At 33.1% G+C, this 18,411-nt stretch overlaps 1 protein-coding gene across 4 annotated transcripts; it reads left to right on the top strand.

Annotated features, from left to right (window-relative positions):
* The first annotated feature begins 1,216 nt into the window (after window positions 1-1,216).
* On the top strand, window positions 1,217-16,546 carry LOC147405679 (paired amphipathic helix protein Sin3-like 4). 4 transcript variants are annotated; one of them, XM_086433477.1, is made up of 25 exons: window positions 1,217-1,369; window positions 1,571-1,632; window positions 1,806-1,882; window positions 2,777-2,932; window positions 3,031-3,214; window positions 3,311-3,409; window positions 3,572-3,748; window positions 3,839-4,193; window positions 4,388-4,524; window positions 5,382-5,457; window positions 5,540-5,569; window positions 5,801-6,060; window positions 6,166-6,320; window positions 6,673-6,797; window positions 6,920-7,174; window positions 11,482-12,126; window positions 12,309-12,400; window positions 13,029-13,661; window positions 13,751-13,851; window positions 14,216-14,354; window positions 14,433-14,582; window positions 15,288-15,451; window positions 15,536-15,638; window positions 15,981-16,153; window positions 16,265-16,546. In XM_086433477.1, the coding sequence occupies exons 3-24, from the start codon at window positions 1,806-1,808 to the stop codon at window positions 16,143-16,145; spliced, it is 4,278 nt and encodes a 1,425-aa protein (XP_086289603.1). In that variant the 5' UTR covers window positions 1,217-1,369; window positions 1,571-1,632; the 3' UTR covers window positions 16,146-16,153; window positions 16,265-16,546. The 4 variants fall into 4 exon arrangements, with proteins under 4 accessions (XP_086289603.1, XP_086289602.1, XP_086289600.1 ...); XM_086433476.1 differs by having other exon boundaries at window positions 11,482-12,153; XM_086433474.1 differs by having other exon boundaries at window positions 11,482-12,165.
* The last annotated feature ends 1,865 nt before the right edge of the window (window positions 16,547-18,411 follow it).

Genomic DNA, 18,411 nt, shown 5'->3' with positions numbered 1-18,411 from the left:
CATTTAACTTACTTTAGTATTTTTCATCTTTTACTCCTTTTAATCTCATTTTGTTAATAATATCCCTTCAATTTTATTTTTTCTTTCCACTTTAACTCCAAATAGATGCTAATGCAGATGAATTCAAGTTCTTTAGAAATGGGTCGGGCCAAGATAAATTTGCCTAATTAAGTCCAAAGAAAATCCTAACCGATTTACACATGTGACCCACTAACTCTAATAAAATGAATTGCAAGAACTTAGAAGGTGACCCCAAAAAAAAGGTAAAACTATCCCATTTGGCTTTTAAAATTGTTATAGTGACCAGCTTTGAAGGTCCAAATCAAACGATTTGGATTGATTCCAACTATTTCAAACCGATCCGATCAAGTTTTTTTCCTTTTGGGTTCTTATTAATGGAGAACCCTAATGAGAGAGAGAGAGAGAGAGAGATGGGTTTGGATCGGATCACCGCACATGAACCACATAGGGAAGATGAGAGAAAGAGAGAGTTGATTTACACATATCCCTCAAGGTTTTAGGTGAATATTTGAGATACCCCTGCATTTTCAAAATTTTGAAACACCCCTTAACATCGGTCTTCTCTATATAAACTGACGAAAATACCCCCAAAACTTGTCAATACAAACAGATTTTGAAAAACGCTGTAGTATTCTTAAATCAGAAACAGAAGATCAATTTTCACCATTAGAATGAATTTTGAATTTGGGATTTTCAAAGTCTTTGATCAATCCAATTTTTTTTTTTTAATTTTTTTAAAATCTAATCTAAATTCTAGAATATAGATGTGTTATTTGGCCAACAAGACCAAAAAATTAAGATGAGGTACAACGAGTTAAAGTTATTAATATTTCGATATTTTTTAAAATTAAATGTCAGAGCATTTTGGTCATTTTATATTAATCTCCAAAGAAGACGAAAGTCCAGGGAGATGTCATTAGTTTGAAAACACGGGATCTTCAACTATTTACAAAACTCAGAGGGGTATTATCTAAATCTCCCAAACATTCTAATTTCCTTCTTTCTTGTTCAAATGTTATTGTAGGTTGATCCGAACGATTCAGACCCTATAAGCGATTCAACCCAACCGTGTCGATTCAAAATTAAAACTTCAAACCTATTAATAACCGATTTCGATTCGAATCAAACGAGTTAATTCTAGATCGTCCGAGTTTTAAATCCTGGTTACCTTGCGTGTCTCTCACATAAAAATTCTCTCAATTTTCTCTCTCTGTCTCTCTGTTATAATTTTTTGTTTCTCTGTAAAACTGAAACAAACACAAAAGACCTCTCTTTGGGTCTCTCTCTTTGAAGCCTTTTTAATTATATCGGATTCCCTCGCAGAGTCGCAAAAGGCTTCTTCGAAGAGGTTCGCGAGTTCTTCTTCTTGTCTCTCTGTAAATATATTTGAATCTCTGTAGATTTCTCAAAGAATTTTTTATTTTATTTTTAAACAATCGATGTTGTTTATAAATGTTTCTTTGTAGTTTTGTTGGTTAGTTTTCTTAGATTATTTTGTTCTTCATCAAGTAATCTAATCTACCTTATTTTCTCCTTCTCATTTATGCAGGATTTGTTCTTTGAGCTTTGAAGACGATCCGTTGTTTGTTTGATAGAATTGAATTCCTTCTGGTTAGATCTGTTCTTTTCTTCTCGATTTATGGCTTAAATCTCGAAACTTTTTGTTGAAGATTGTAAATAAACAAGTTTTTTTTTTCTTCTCGGATTTTGATATTTGTCTATTTCCCCCCCTTTTTTGGTCCTTGAAGCATGATTTGTTGAAGAGGAGTTTTTTTTTTTTATAGATGAAAAGGATTAGAGAGGACACCTACATGGCTCCTCAACTCAAACGACCTATTGTTTCTTCTTCTCGAGGCGATATGTAAGTCCCTCTCTCTCTCTCTGATGTTGAAATTTAGGATTTTTAGTGTTAATTTTTGAGAATGTGATGCGGTGAAACTTGTTGATCATGAAGTTAATTTTCTGTGCTACTCATGTTAATTAGTAATTCCTTTTCGTCTTCAATTGTTTGATGTAAAAGGTTTTCGTTCTTTTACTCATCTATTTTTTATATTTTTCTTTAGTGATTAGCGGTTTTTGAGAGAATTTTCTGAAAATAAGAAGACCTGATTTTTTTTTGGGATATGGCTTTGATGTGTAATGAAAAGATAAATTACAGGGGAAAAAACTAAAGGCCTGTTTGGATGCCGTCTTTGAGCTGAAGAAGATTTTTTTTATAGGCATATAAAGATGCTTTTTTGGCACAAAAATGATCCAAAAGGGGCCAAAGATGGCATCCAAACGGGCCTTCAGGTTTTTTTTTTTTTTTTGGCACATACGAACAGTTTCCCAGCCATTCATGTAAAGATGTTCTTTTGATCGATTTGCTTTCAAATCTGGGTTTTAAAGATTTTTTTTTAAATCTGTAAGGGGTTTTTGTTCTTTTACTCTATTTTTTTTTTTTTTTCTTTGGTGATGATCGGTTTTTGAGAGAATTTTCTGAAAAATTAGAAGACAAGGGCCTGTTTGGATGCCATCTTTTAGCTGAAGAAGAATTTTTTGAGGCATATAAAGATGTTTTTTTTGGCACAAAAATGATTTGAAAGGAGCCCTAAAATTTATTGCATAAGACATAAAAACACATTTTTGTTTCACTTGAATGTTTGTGTATTTGCCGAATTATTTGTTTTGATTTTTTTCCATTGCCCCGGTATATAATTTTTTTTTTTTTTTTTTTTATTTATTATAAAATATATATATTTTGTTGGTAATGAAGGTCTGGGCAACCTCAAGACCCTGGAGGAGGAGGAGCACCAAAATTAACGACAACTGATGCCCTAGCATATCTCAAGGATGTGAAGGACATATTTGTGGATAATAGGGAGAAATACGATGAATTCCTTGAAGTCATGAAAGATTTCAAGGCACAGAGGTAACATATTTTGTTGATCATCTATTACTTCATTTTTAAGTTTCCTATCAATGTTTATATGACACGTTAATGACTCTCCATTTTTACGTCCCTTACAGAATTGACACTACTGGTGTCATATTGAGGGTGAAGGAATTGTTCAAGGGACATCGAAACCTCATTTTGGGCTTCAATGCCTTCTTACCCAAGGGATATGAGATCACCCTACCACTTGAGAATGAGCCTCCACAAAAGAAACCTGTTGAATTTGACGAAGCAATCAATTTTGTCAACAAAATAAAGGTGAAATTTTTAGTGCCTAGTTGAATTATTATCAAGGTCTTTCAATTAACTTGTTGTTCTTTTTTGATAAGCATTACTGTTCTTTTGATCTCACAGACGCGGTTCCAAGGTCATGATCACGTCTACAAATCATTCTTAGATATCTTGAATTTGTATCGAAAAGAGAACAAGTCCATTACAGATGTCTACCATGAGGTATACTTGGAATAGATTTCTTGTCATTTTCTTTTTATGTGTATTTTTTTAGACGACTCTAAATTTCTTTGGATAAGACTTTGATGATGATATCTTGTATTTATTATTTTTGGTGTGGTTCTGTGCCTTTTTCTCTCTCTTATTTTTTCTGTTTTTTAAAAGGTGGCCACTCTTTTCCAACTCCACCCGGACTTGCTCAAGGAGTTCACGCATTTCCTACCAGATGCTTCAATGGCAGCCTCAATGCATAATGCTTCATCAGGAAAACACTCCTCTTTGCTCCGTCGGGATGAAAGGAGCTCTGCTGTTCCCACATTGCGACTAATGCATGGGGACAAGGCATTTCTTTATCTATCTTTCTCTCCAAATTTTATGTTTCCTTTTCGGGGATCTTATTACTAACTTTTTGTTAATTTTCACTCTTACCAGAAGGAGAGAACTATGACTTCCCATGCTGACCGTGATCTCAGTGTTGATCGTCCTGACGTAGACCATGATAAAGGATTGATGAAAATGGACAAAGAGCAGAGGAAACGTGCTGAAAAGGAAAATGAGAGGAAAGAAAATAGGGATAGGAGAGAACGTGATCGGGATGATAGGGATGTAGACCATGACAGTAGTAGGGATTTCACCAACATTCAGCGTCTTGCCCACAAACGAAAATCTGCTCGAAGGGTTGAAGACTCTGTTGCCGAGCAATTACACCTAGGTGGGGAAAGTGCTGAAAACTTTGGAATGCATCCAATTTTGTACTCTTCTCACGATGAAAAAAATGCCTTGAAAGGTGCGTTTTCTATGCCATTTCCTAATATTCCTAATGTGTAGCGAGAATAAATTATGCAAATGTTATTGAGATGGAGTAACTAGTCCATACTTTGTTGGTGATGGTGTTATAGTATCGTCAAATGTTTTTATTTTCAGATTTGTTTAACTCCTTGGTTGTCACCAATGGAATTTGTGTGTTTCATATCCTCGCAGTTGTACACAATAAAGAGTTCGCCTTTTGCGATAAAGTGAAGGAGACATTGTGCAATTTGGATGATTACCAGGAATTCTTGAAATGCCTTCATATTTATAGCAAAGAAATTATTACAAGATCTGAATTGCAATCTTTGGTATGTCTCATGTTATCCATTCTTCTTATTTTAAGGTCTTTCCAGACCCTTTTCTCTATCATTTTGGATTATTGATGCTTACTAGTAAATTCTTTTCTTATCCACATGTTCACCATCAGCTTTTGTTTGTTATTTCCATTATATCACTATTTCATATTAGCTTGATTTAAACAGGCCATAACATGGAAGAAATGAAGCCCTACAATTCTACTATAATTCTAAGTGATATTCAATTATAAGTAAAGCCATGTCTCTTGTTAATTCAAGTGTCTTCACATCAGGTCTCACTGCTGTCGACAACTTTTTTGGTCTTCCTTTCGCTGTTTTGGAGCATTTGACCTGCACATTTCTTATAATTGGGGCTAAACATACTTAAAAAATAATATGTAACAGTTTCACAGTGCATTATACTAACATTTATTCGGTTGTGGTTGGTGTCATGGTGATTTCTGAGGCCTTGATCGATTTGCCTTATGGATTATTGTTTCTTTAGTTCATATATCTTTTCTCAAGTGCATCCCTTTTTCATTTTGCCTTATTGGTTATATAAAGTGGCATAGAACAATGTTCTGTTCCTACCAAAAGAAAAAAAGAAGAATTTCCTTTGTAAAACTTTTCTTTTTTGTCCCCGAGTAAAACATTCTTTTGTTGAGATTGTCACATCCAGGATGTGGAACTCTTGGGCAAATGTTACCCGTTTTGATCGACATAATCATATATTTAATACCATTTTCAGTGTTTGAGTAGATATAAATCAATATTTTCATTTTTATATTTCACTAATGTTTTTAAGTTCCATAGAGATGTTATTTCCGTAACATGATCAGCATTTTCACTGAAATTGTTGCCCCTTTCAGATTGGAGATTTACTTGGAAAATATCCAGACCTTATGGATGGGTTCAATGACTTTTTGACGCGTTGTGAGAGGATTGGTAAGTGTTGAAAACTTCAGTTTTTAAGTTATCTGCATTTTACTTTTCTTGAACTTATTTCTAATTGGGACCTTCCCTGCAGATGGATTTCTTGCTGGTGTCATGAGTAAAAGTATGTAAATGGATGCATTTTCTTTTTGTTTCCTTTAATTTAAGGCTCCTTTGAATTCAGGTTTAATATTATTTATTAATTGGAAACTTTGAGTATGGATTGATTAAATTCTCACACTCTTGCACAACTTATTGCCAAATTCATCATTAAATCTTTTATTTGATTTCTTGGGATATTTTACACTTTTGTGCGTATGTTATTAAATGTAATCAAGCTTTTTATCAATTGCAGAATCCTTGTGGAACGATGACCATTTACACAGACCACTGAAGGCAGAGGACAGGGATAAAGAGCGTGAGCATGACAGAGGTGAAAGGGATAAAGATAGAGAGACTGAAAGGGAAAGAGAAAGAGTTGACAGACATTCAGCACCAGCAGGTCAAAAGGTTCCGGTTCCAAACAAGGACAAGTATATGTATAAACCCATTTCAGAGCTTGACCTCTCTAACTGTCAACGTTGTAGCCCCAGCTATCGGCTTCTGCCGAAGAATGTAATACTATCTTTACTTATTATTTTTTGGTTTCTTGAACTGTTTAGATATTTTCAGTGAGTTGGGTAATTATATGGCTTCTCTTCCGTGCTTATTGCTTTGCAGTATATAATGCCTTCAGCAAGTCATAGGACAGAACTTGGTGCTCAAGTATTGAATGATTGTTGGGTATCAGTGACTTCAGGAAGTGAGGATTATTCTTTCAAACACATGCGCAAAAACCAATATGAAGAAAGCCTGTTTAGATGTGAAGATGATAGGTAACAAGCTTAATTTATGCGGCATGAAATAAAAATGGTTTAAAAAAAAAAAACCTTTTTCAGTAGTTTTTCCTACTATATTTGACTGCCTACTTGGGTGCATGATGGCTGCCTATTTATATAGCTGGAAAAGGGAAGAAAGAGGAAAATGAATATTGTCTTCATGATATTTCTTGTTGTAGAAGGAATACAGTTTCCTCTATATGTTGCTATTTAATGTCATCTTAAGGCATATCGAGTGCTCATAATAATTTCCAATATTCTTGCATATAATGAATTTGTCAACTATGAGTACGTCGGTGTCTTTTTATTTTCTAGACTAATGATATGTTTTTAAATATCATGATGTCAGATTTGAACTGGACATGTTATTAGAATCAGTGAATATAACTACAAAGCGTGTAGAGGAGTTGTTGGACAAGATCAACAATAATACCTTCAAGGATAGCTCAATTCGTATTGAAGACCACTTTACTGGTTCGTATATATGAACTGACTTAGGAGTAATAATTGTAATTGTATGCACATAGTACAATTTGATCTCATATGTTTATGTTGTTACTAAGAAGATTTGTGTTTCTTTTATTTCTTTTTTGTAGCTTTAAATCTTAGGTGCATTGAACGTTTGTATGGTGACCATGGGATGGATGTGATGGACGTATTACGTAAGAATGCAACTCTTGCATTGCCTGTTATATTAACTCGCTTGAAGCAGAAACTGGAGGAGTGGTCAAGGTGTCGTTCAGATTTTAATAAGGTTTGGGCTGAAATTTATGCTAAGAACTACCACAAATCGCTTGATCACCGTAGCTTTTATTTCAAGCAACAGGACACAAAGAGCTTGAGTACAAAAGGTAAATTAAATCCTCGTAATGCAGTACATTCAAACGTTAGAGTCAACTGGAGCTGGCTTTGTTCTTGACTTCCATATTGCAAGTGCTTTATCATTTTCATTCCAGCTTTTGTTTAAATTGTTCTTGTCCAAATCAACTTTTAAATTTAAATTATTGTTGCTTTAACTGTTTTTTCCCTTCAAATATTGTGGCATATCTTTGTTGATCACGTTTGAATATTTCATAATTATCCCATTCATGTAGATTTTATTATTTTGGGGTTGGATATGCTTTTCCTCTAGACTAAGCTAGGGCCAGCTAGATAAAAGGTGAGGCCTAAGTTGAAAATCCTAAATGAGTCCTTTTTGATATTTAATATATTAATATAAAAAATATTAATTAACTATCTATACATTACAAAAAATTATTTTTCTCATTTTTTGAGATGCAAATTACTAATTAAGCTCTTGTATTCAAGTTTTGCTAATATATCATTTTCAATAGATAATATATTGCTAATCCACTTCATCTTTTTGTAATTAATTAAATAAACAAATAATTAATAAATAAAAAGCCTAATTTTCGAAAATTCAATCAAAAGTTTCCCACATTGTTATTCTATGAATGAAAACAATGGGCATTTTCCAATTTTTTTGCTAAAATTATTCTTATATTTTCTTAGGATGTTAAGAGATTCTACTGAAAATCTTTTATTACCTAATGTCTTACTAAAGCTTAATTAAAGAATAGTTTATTAATAGCATTTCCGCAGACATGGATCTTGGGGGTGTCTGTGATTCTTAGTTACTCGATACCAAAACCCAAAATCCAATTTGTCTATTTGGTCCAATATCCACAAGTAATATTCAGCAAGTGATTACCGTAATATCCAAATTTTCATTAAGTGGACAAAATACAATTATGTAAACCCCAACACTCCTTGAAATTTGAAAAGAAATGACTAAATAACATAAGACATTCAAAAAAGAAAATCGAAAAATACTACAAATGGAAAAGGGTTCTTATTAAACCAATAAAAATCTAAGAAGCACGTTACATGTAATTACTATAAAAAAAAAAAAAAAAAATTTTAATCTAAAAATACTAATGAAAAAATCAAACTAAATCCAAAATAGGTCTAAAAAAAGTCCTTTGAAGATTCAAAAACAAGTTAATACAAAAAATAAAAAGAAAATAAATGATTATGTGAGGTTCATAGTATTAAATTTCGACATATTTCCACCAAATACACCGAAATATTTCCATTTCCACAAATTCCGACACGAAATTTACCAACAATTTCTTTTTTTATATATTTCGGTGGAAATCATTATTCATTTTGCGAAATATTTCGATGAATAGTAAATTTCAACTAAAATACTCAGTTTAAAAAAAAAAACTTATAATTGCTTTTAGAAAGAACTTGTAAATTACACATAGTATTTACTTATAAAAAATTGCACATAACATTCATCAATTAGTTTAAATGAATTATGATTAGTTAGTTAGCATGCATATAATCATCTGTGTTTCAATTAATTGGATACATTAGAAATTTATTCATACTTATTCAAAAATTAAAAGAAATATAATAACACATGAGTGTAATACTTAATAGTTTCTTCATTTTAATGTCTTATATATTAAGTTGTATGTAGTTTATATAATATTATTATTTTCATTTTCACTGTTAGTCTCTCAATACTTGTAGCAAAATGTTGTTGATATTCAATTTCACACTCCATACGGTAGTTTATTGTATTTTGATGACTTAATGAGTGTGTTTTAATGCCTATTTTATCATTTCCTATAGGGTCAATGAAAATTTCTTCAATATTTCTGTAATTTCCAAAAATTGTATTGATTTCCTCACTAATCAAAGTATTTACATTTCCAGACTAACCGAAATAGACTCCGAAATCGAAATTTAATACCTTGGCGAGGTTTAAATGGGGATAAGTATATTAAAAACGACGATAAAGAGAGAAATATCAATTGAAATTATTTTTGATTAATTCAAATATTAAATTTACTTTTATAAGAATGCCCTCTTTATGCCTCGATGCTCCAAACCATCGAATCCCTAGCTTTCTCTATCTCTTTATATATATATATATATATATATATATATAATAGGGGAATGCTAATGTCCAAGACAACATGGGGACGTTAACATCGTCGCACTAATTTTATTGACAAAAATACCCTTTTTGTTACTTAAACTATCATTAGTTTAATGGGCATTTTGGTCTTTTTGAAGAACAAAAAGAAAAACTTTATGTTTCACCTTTCTCTACTCTATCACAACTCATGGAAATCTCTCTTGAATGCGATTTTCTCTCACCTCATGGAACTCCCTACAACTCCAATTTTCTCTCTTGAATATGAACACTTTAAAGGGCTGAATCTTGTGGCATCCAAAAACATGATCCGATCCTACAATGATGTAGAGAACAAAATTCTAAGAATCTTGAATAAAAAGTTTCAAAAGAAATTTTTCATCGTTGGATTTTAATTTTTTGATTTGGGAGTTCTGTAGCCGTCCATTTTCAACACCTAGTATCAAACCCCCAAAAAATTATGTTTTGAAACTTTTTATTTTTGATTCATGTGGGCCCAACGACCGTTAAATCTTACCTTAGTCAGTTAGGCTATCCTTACTCAATTCGAAACAGAGAAAATAGAAGTTGATTGAGTGTTGGGGGGAGAGAATCTGATGTAGGACATCTACAATCCTAGTTAGAGTTTGAGTAGGATTTCTATTGTATAGTTATGTTAGGAGTACAATTCCTTGTTAGTTTCAAATTTATTTTAAATTCGTTTTTATTATTTAGACTATAATTAGAAGTGCTTAGAAGTGTCCAATTTGAGTTCTAATAGGATTAGAAAGTTAGTACTATGTTATAAATAGGTTAGGAATGTTAATTTTTAGTATTTTAGTAGGATTACAAGTTATGATGGAGTTTTCTATATAAGGAGCTCTAAATCCTAAAATTGAATAATCAATTCAGTTATCTTTTCTCTTTTAATTACCTTTTAGCTTTATGCTATATTTTCTTTTAAGCTATTGCTTATTTATCAATTGAATCTATTGATTCAAATTGATTTATAGTGTTCCTTTGAACACAACTTATCGAATCTATTGATTCACATGCTTCCGTTATGTCAGAATTATTGAAGTTAAATAATCTATTTTATTTCTAAAAAGACTAAATTATTCCCAAAAGTAACGTCAATTAAAGTAATAAAATGGGTATTTTTGTCAATAAAAATTGTGGGATGATGCTAACGTCCCCATGTTTTCTTTAACGTTAGCATTCCTCATATATATATAGTGACGTGTTCGGGGGACATCTAAAACTGACAACTATTTTTACACAACCATTCTGATGTTGTCCATTTTTTCAATGTTTTCTGCAACACTGTCGTTGGATCATCCGAGAGATGTACCAAATAGTTGTTGCTAATAGATGTCCCCCGAATGCAACCCATATATATATCTCCCCCACATAAATAGGGGTTGAGATTTAATTTCATTGCGAAACTAGAGGTCAACTTTTAACTTATTCTCTTTCCTCTTCTCGTCCTTTCCTAAAATGCCCTTCCATCTTTATTGTATTTCCTCTTTTACCTCCCTTTCCAAAAATACCCCTCTAACTTTATTGTCTTTTCTCTACCACCCATATTTTAATAATACCCCTCCAACTCTATTGCTTTTCCTCTTCTACCCCTTAACCCCAAAGGGGTAAACTCTAGTGTTTGTGTATGTGATTTGTGTTTGAGAGGTTTGAGAGGCGAGTTGAAAACTTGAGAGAGTGGGTAAAAATGTTAATGTTTTTTTTGTTGTTGGGAACTTTAAACATACAAGGAGAAGTGGTCTTGAATACACAGAATATTTTTTGAAACCCACTTTAAAGCCTTAATTGAGGGGAACGAAGTATTCAGCATGTTCTTTAAAGTTGCCCGTTTTAAAATGAGAAGAGAACTGGAGGCTGTGGATGCCAACTCCTCTAAAGAAATATGAATCAATTTATCTTATTGCCCATCTCAGTTGCTTAAGAAAAGGTTCAAAGGTACTACTACCTGAAAAACTTTTCTTTGATGGGATATGCGATTCTTGGAAAACTGACTTTGCTTGAAAACTTTGAAGGGAGGTGATATTCCTTTGGGCCGGACTTTTCTTGTCCCGAACGTAATTGTTTCCTTATTCCAACTCTTTAATGTGCCTTTTAATTGTTTAGTTATTGATTTATCTTTCTATTTTGTTCTGCATTGTTGCTATTTCCATGCCAATTCAGGATTAATTTTTTGCATGTTAAATTGTACAGCTTTGTTGGCCGAGATTAGAGAAATTAATGAGAAGAAGCGGAAAGAAGATGATGTGCTTCTTGCAATCGCTGCTGGGAATAGAAGGCCTATAATTCCAAACCTGGAGTTTGAGTACTCAGATTCAGATATTCATGAAGACCTATATCAACTCATCAAATACTCGTCTGGAGAGGTTTGCACCACCACAGAACAGTTAGATAAAGTTATGAGGATTTGGACGACCTTCTTGGAACCAGTGCTGGGTGTTCCTTCTCGACCACATGGTGCAGAGGATAGTGAAGATGCTGTAAAGACAAAGACTCGTGTTGTCAAGAGTAGTGTAGCAAGTATAGCAGAAGGTGATGGCAGTCCGAATGCTGAAGTTCCCATTACTAATTCCAAGCAAATAAATCCTCCCAACAATGGAGATGACAACAATCCACCCGAAGTAGCAAATTCTTGCAGGGCTAGCTTGGTAAATGGAGACACAGCTAAGGAAGACATTTCTCATGATGTGGACCGGAGTGCCCATAGGAGTGATGCTTTATGTAATACTCCTCAGCATGGAAAAGTGCAGAATAATGTTTCCATGGCTGATGAAATATCTCGTGAACAGCAAACTGATTCTAATACCTCACTCGCTGTTAGAGCAGAACAAAGTCATGGTAGGATCACCATGGAATCTGCATCAGGTTTATTTAATGGTCTGAAATAAGTTTATCTTCTATTTCATCTAGTAGTTTTTTTATTTGAAAGATTTGGGCATTATTAGACATCTTTATGATTTCATTTCCTTTCATGCACTTTGAATTATGTCTTGGCTACTGAGACTTCTTTTCATTGCTAGGGCATAGCACCACACCTTCTAGACCCAGTCATGCTGTTCCCGAGGGTGGGATTGAGCAAAAACTTAATAATGAAGCTTTTTCTTCCGCAGAGGTAAGAATTTATTATTTGACACTAAAGTCTTAATTTCCTTGGCTAAAAGGGACATCTATTGATTCCAAAATAGGTTAAAAATGTATTCTTTTGTTCATGAATTTATGGTTTCTTTGGAGTTTTTCCTGTTGTATTGTTTTGTAAATAATTGCAACTTTATCGTCTATCACCTGGGGTAACTAGCATTTGAATGCCAACAGTGGCTGCCTTTTGATGGGCAATAGAAAATGTTGCACCAGTTGGTTGGTTCTAATGAGCTGCTAGTTGGACTTTTCATTGACTTTACCCAATCTTAGAAAAGAACAAGAATTGATTAGATGTTTAGAGTAGTAAGAGAGGAACTGAAGACATTCCTCAATGTAGCTCTAGATGGGAGTAAATTGTGAAAGAGGATTCTTCTTTTAATTTTTTAATTTCTTTTTGATGAGCAAGCCTGTTTTTATGATGATTATGATTTGATTACATGGTTAAGATTGTCCAATTAGTGTATTTTTTGCCCTGTTCAGCAATCTGGATTGTTGCCACAGTTTGGTTGCTATTGTTGTTTTGGGCCTTTTTATTATAATTTATCATCTGACTTATATGCTTTTTTCCGTTAATGTTTTTCTTTTTCTTTATTGTGCTATAGGCTGGTGATAGTGTAAGATCAGTTATGCCAGCAAATGGGGCGATCACTGAAGGCACCAAAGTTCACAGACATCACCAAGATTCTTTATTGTACTTAAAAATTGAAAGAGAAGAGGGTGAGCTATCACCCAATGCAGATTTCGAGGAAGATAATTTTGCGGGCTATGGAGATGCTGGTATGGGTACCGTGCCTACAACAAAGGACAGTGACAGGCATGTACGAGAAGAACTATGTCGTGGGGAAGCACGAGTGGAAAACAACGCCGATGCTGATGATGAGGGCGAGGAAAGTGCACAAAGGTCAACAGAGGATAGTGAGAATGCTTCTGAGGCTGGTGAAGATGTTTCGGGGAGCGACTCTGGTGTTGGTGAGGAGTGCTCCCGTGAAGATCACGAAGAGGAGGAAGATGCAGACAATGATGCTAAGGCTGAAAGTGAAGGTGAGGCTGAAGGCATGGCTGATGCACATGATGTCGAAGGAGACGGCACGATACTGCCATTTTCAGAACGTTTTCTTCTTGCAGTGAAGCCTCTTGCCAAACATGTCCCTCTGACATTATATGACAAAGAAAAGAAAGATTCTAGGGTTTTTTATGGAAATGATAACTTCTATGTGCTGTTTAGGCTTCATCAAGTAAGGCCATGTGTTTGTGCTTTGAAATACATAGTCGATTTCTTTGTAAATTTTATCTGATTTCAGCGTGTTTTTTTTCCTTTTGGCAGACATTGTATGAGAGAATACTGTCAGCAAAGATGAATTCGTCGTCCGCTGAAAGGAAATGGAGAACTTCAAAGGATGCAAGCCCTGCTGATCTCTATGCGAGGTAACTCCACATCCATACTTATCTTTACTATTATATAATGAGAGAAGGCGAAGTAGAATTGGTTCGACACCAAAATTTGAGTAGTCATAAATGCCCCTACTTTTATATTTAAATTTAATATAATCAGAGTTATTTTAGTCAAAAATCCAAAATTGCAAACCACGACCTTAGTTCTCAAAATTACAAAAATATCCCTTTTTTACCATCTATTCTACAAAAAACCTTTAACCAATTTTTTAAATTACAAATAAACGCTTTTGATACATGTGTGTTTGCATATGCAGCCTTCTAGTTAGCTTAAAAAAAATGCTCAAAGGTTACTAAGTTGGGATGGTTTTTTTTTTTTTTTTTTTTTGGCATGTAGATTTATGAGTGCCCTATACAATTTACTTGATGGTTCTGCTGACAATATGAAGTTTGAGGATGATTGTCGAGCTACTATTGGAACTCAATCTTATGTCCTATTCACGTTAGATAAGTTGATATATAAGCTTGTCAAACAGGTAACTTGTAATTAATTTATTTCCTCATTTGTTACTTTATTTCTTCAAATATTTCTTATTTTATGGTAATTTCCACAGCTTCAAACAGTTGCTAGTGATGAAACGGACTATAAGCTTCTTCAACTATTTACATACGAGAAATCAAGGGGGCCAGGGAGATTCAATGATTTAGTTTATCACGAAAATGCTCGTGTTCTTCTTGATGATAACATCTATCGATGTGAATGTGTAAGTCTCTTTTACCAGTTTTTGGCTGTTCTTCTAACTGAAATCTCAGTTCTCTTAACAGTGTTATAAAAATGGACCAGACCGATGGTCCAACCAGATTTTGTCTAAAAATAGTTTGGTTCATTAAGAACCGTTGCTTAATCAACAATCACTGTTTTTTCAGAAACCGATCTTGCAACTGTTTAAATCGTCAGTGTCAAAGAACCTGTGAAAGTATTTTTTTTGTTGGTATTGTCTATCTTTCCAAATTAGAAAATATGGAAAAGTCAATCCGTTATTTACTTCTTTTTGACTTTTAGTATCAAATAAAATATGAAAACCTACCAAATCTAAAATTCTAACCACTATTAACTAATAAAATCTACTAAATTGTGTAGTAAATCTACTAAATCGTGTAGTTTATTTTTTAGGAATGTTTAGTTAAATTAAAAACTCTTAGTAATTTAATTAAATTTTTTTTAACTTCTTATTTTATATAAAGTGAAGATTGAGTATTAAAGAACCTCCGAAGAAGAAAAAAAAATTGTTATTCATTATTTATGAATATATATAATTAATGGAAATCGGTCGGACTCCGGTCTGACCAATTGAGCAAAACATCGGTTTGGTTATCGTCTGGTTTTTAAAACACTAGTTCTTTATTTTATATTCAAATTTTGTAAGTATAATACATAGTTATATTAACAGTTTTTGTATTTGTCGCAGTTGTCCAGTCCAACTCACTTGTCTATCCAGCTGATGGACTATGGGCATGAAAAGCCTGAAGTCACCGCTGTTTCCATGGACCCTAATTTTGCAGCTTATCTACACAACGACTTCTTATCAGTTGTTCCCGAGAGGAAGAAAACACATGGTGTCTTTCTTGGCAGGTACAGCGATATAATACATTAAATGGTTTGCACTGTTATCTTATTGTGTAAGTCGTGATTCATTAATTCTGATATATTATGCAGGAACAAACGCAAATACGCTTGTGGGGATGAAATTTCTTCGACGTGCCAAGCAGTTCGATTGGTCAATGGTTTGGAGTGTAAGATTGCTTGCAACTCATCCAAGGTATTTTGTTCAACTCTTGTTTGTACATATGTAAGTTCAACTGGGTCAGGATCGGTAGACACATGGAAAGGGAACTCATATGTTCACTCACAATCCTGACCTGTGTACATGTGAAATCCAAGGGTCAGGATTTAATATATATATATCTATATATTCCGAGAATATAACACAAATCTCGAAGATAAATCCCGACAGTTGGATTTAGTATTAACACAGTTGGGATTTTGTGTATATGCTTTCACTTTCATGAATCTACAGATCCCAATCCTTCAATAATTATGTTTATGCTTAAACTATGTTGCTTCTCTCGGAGTGAAGTTATATGGGAAATGTGCATGTCAGGTCTCCTATGTACTAGACACAGAAGACTTGTTGTTTCGCAAGGGAAGGAAAAGGAGAAAATTGCCCGATAGCAATTCTTCGTGCCATGACCAAGAAAAGTCCTTAAATGGTTATGCATCAAGAGTAGCGCGGTTCCATAAATTGCTTTTAAATTCCCTGCCATGACACCATAGGTAAGTTATGATTTTCGTCTTTTAGTTCAAATTTTATTTATTTATTTATTTTCTTTCTTTCTTCGTGCGAGGAAAAAAATAATCCAAATTTTTTTTTTTTTTTATTCGCAGCTTGATTTTCATACAACCTGTGTTGGGCAGCCAATGGCAATGCTGGTTCTGAAAACATTGAATCATTTCGGGAGACGATTTGCTCAGTTTCTTTTATTCCTTTCTCATCAATCTCTGATCAGCCAAATGGTTACCAGGGAAGTGGACATGGGTTGATAAATGTAGTATTTTTTTTTTCTTTTATAAGTTTCTTTTTCATAGCCATTTCGATCCACCATTTATGTAAATAGTGGAAGTTGATGATGTAAAACCTGACAAATGATGTTCATTTCATTTGTTTTACCTTTTTGGTAAATCTTTAGCTTTTTAATTGAAAATTTCATGAAGAATGGTTTGAAAAATGCCTGGATAAGCCACAGGCTTAAGGAAAAAAGAATTGAATATTTTTAGATCTAGATACCTATATTAAAGAAGATAATATTAAAAAAAAGAGTAATTATTTGTGAAATATAAACACACTAGAGCTCACTGGTGCCTACTGTATAGGCATCTTCTTTAGGGTTATAGTGAAAAAGCAAAAAAATAACAAAGTTAAAAGTTGATGGTGTATTATTAAAAATCTTAACAAAGTTAAAAGTTGATGGTGTATCATTAAAAATCTTTAACGTTAGAGGGGTAAAAGAGAAAGATATTACAGTTAAGAGGGGTATTATTAAAAAGGGTAAAAGAGGGAAAGATAGTAAAATTGAAGGAATATTATTGAAAAATGAGTAGAAAGAGAGAAAAGATAATAAAATGATTAATGTAGATTTTACTATAATGTGATGCTTATCTTCACAAAATTGAAATAAAGTAGGCCTATAGTTGTGTTTTATTATGTAGATATTGAAATGTTTATTTGAAGTGTTGAACCTATCTTGGTAATACAAAAATTTAGATCCATCTCGAGGAATCAAAACTTGATTGATTTAAGTCTTTAAGATCCATTGAATATTCTTTCGCCAATCAATTGTAAACAAATAAATTCAACGACTACATCCCGGGGGGGATTTTATGTTAAATCAGATGATTACATCCTCGGTCTCCATCAAAATTCAAAATCATTTTACTCTCAATCAACTATTACATAATTTCTACTATCATGCTATAGCTTCGGCTTCCTTTTCCTCATCTCTCCTTCACAATGCACATACATCCCTTTAAATAGGAACAAAGAGAAACTCCAATCGTCCTTTAAAACTCCAAATATAGAGGTTTGGGCAATTGAACTAAACCCTAGTCTTTTATTTAAGAAAAAAAAAAACACTTATAAAATAACTATTCATTATCTTATCTTTGAAGTAGAGAGAAGATTTAAAACTCCACCTTTAACACTATTCACTTTTTTCAATAAATCCTATTTTGTCCCATCTTTTGTTATAAATGTCAATTTTAGCTTCCTATTTTCATGTAACATGATTTAAATGTCGTTTTGCACAAGATTTTAAAAAAATCCATTTAATATTTTAAAAATCAAATCAAATCAAATATTCAACCAAGCTCGATGAAATATATATATATATATATAATATATATATATATATATATATATATATATAGCATCCCGTTCAGCACCAAACATTTTGGCCAACATTTTAGCCAATCATTTTTGTCCTACATGGGTTAGAAGTTTTGGAATGGGCTGATTTTTGGTGAGGATGATCTCTACGGTGAGGAGATCATCCTCACCAAAAACCAGCCCATTCCAAAACTTCTAGTCCCATGTTTACAAATTGAAATATCGTGGACCGTCCATTTTTTGTAAATTATTTTTGATGGGGTTAGAAGTTTTGGAATGGGCTGATTTTTGGTGATGATGTTCTCCTCACCGTAGAGATCATCCTCACTAAAAATCAGCCCATTCCAAAACTTCTAACCCATGTTTTGAAAAATGTTTTGCCAAAATGTTTGGTGCTAAACATTTCCCATATATATATATATTGAGACAAACCTTTGTAACATTCGTAGAGTTTGTTAAATTTTAATTGGGGTGATAAATAGTTTAAGAAATTGGAGTGCAATAAGTTAAAGGTGGGTGCCAATAACAATTTTTTTCCCTTCTCTTAATTGAAGTATAATAAGAAAAAATTGGAGTGCCAATAGAAACACTTACATTTTGGAACCTGTAGACATGAGAATGTTCATTTTTAAACCTCAATACTACGTTG

This window comes from Akebia trifoliata, chromosome 3 (genome assembly GCF_017979445.1).
Source record: "Akebia trifoliata isolate Shusen 1 chromosome 3, ASM1797944v1, whole genome shotgun sequence".
In the NCBI taxonomy this organism is placed as follows: Eukaryota; Viridiplantae; Streptophyta; class Magnoliopsida; order Ranunculales; family Lardizabalaceae; genus Akebia; species Akebia trifoliata.
This window is presented reverse-complemented; position numbering and strand designations above follow the sequence as displayed.

Coding starts and splice junctions, on each gene's coding strand:
- LOC147405679 (XM_086433474.1), top strand. CDS start 1,806: ATGAAAAGGATTAGAGAGGACACCTACATGGCTCCTCAACTCAAACGA. Junction 1,883..2,776: donor TCTTCTTCTCGAGGCGATAT/GTAAGTCCCTCT, acceptor TTGGTAATGAAG/GTCTGGGCAACCTCAAGACC. Junction 3,215..3,310: donor ATTTTGTCAACAAAATAAAG/GTGAAATTTTTA, acceptor TTGATCTCACAG/ACGCGGTTCCAAGGTCATGA.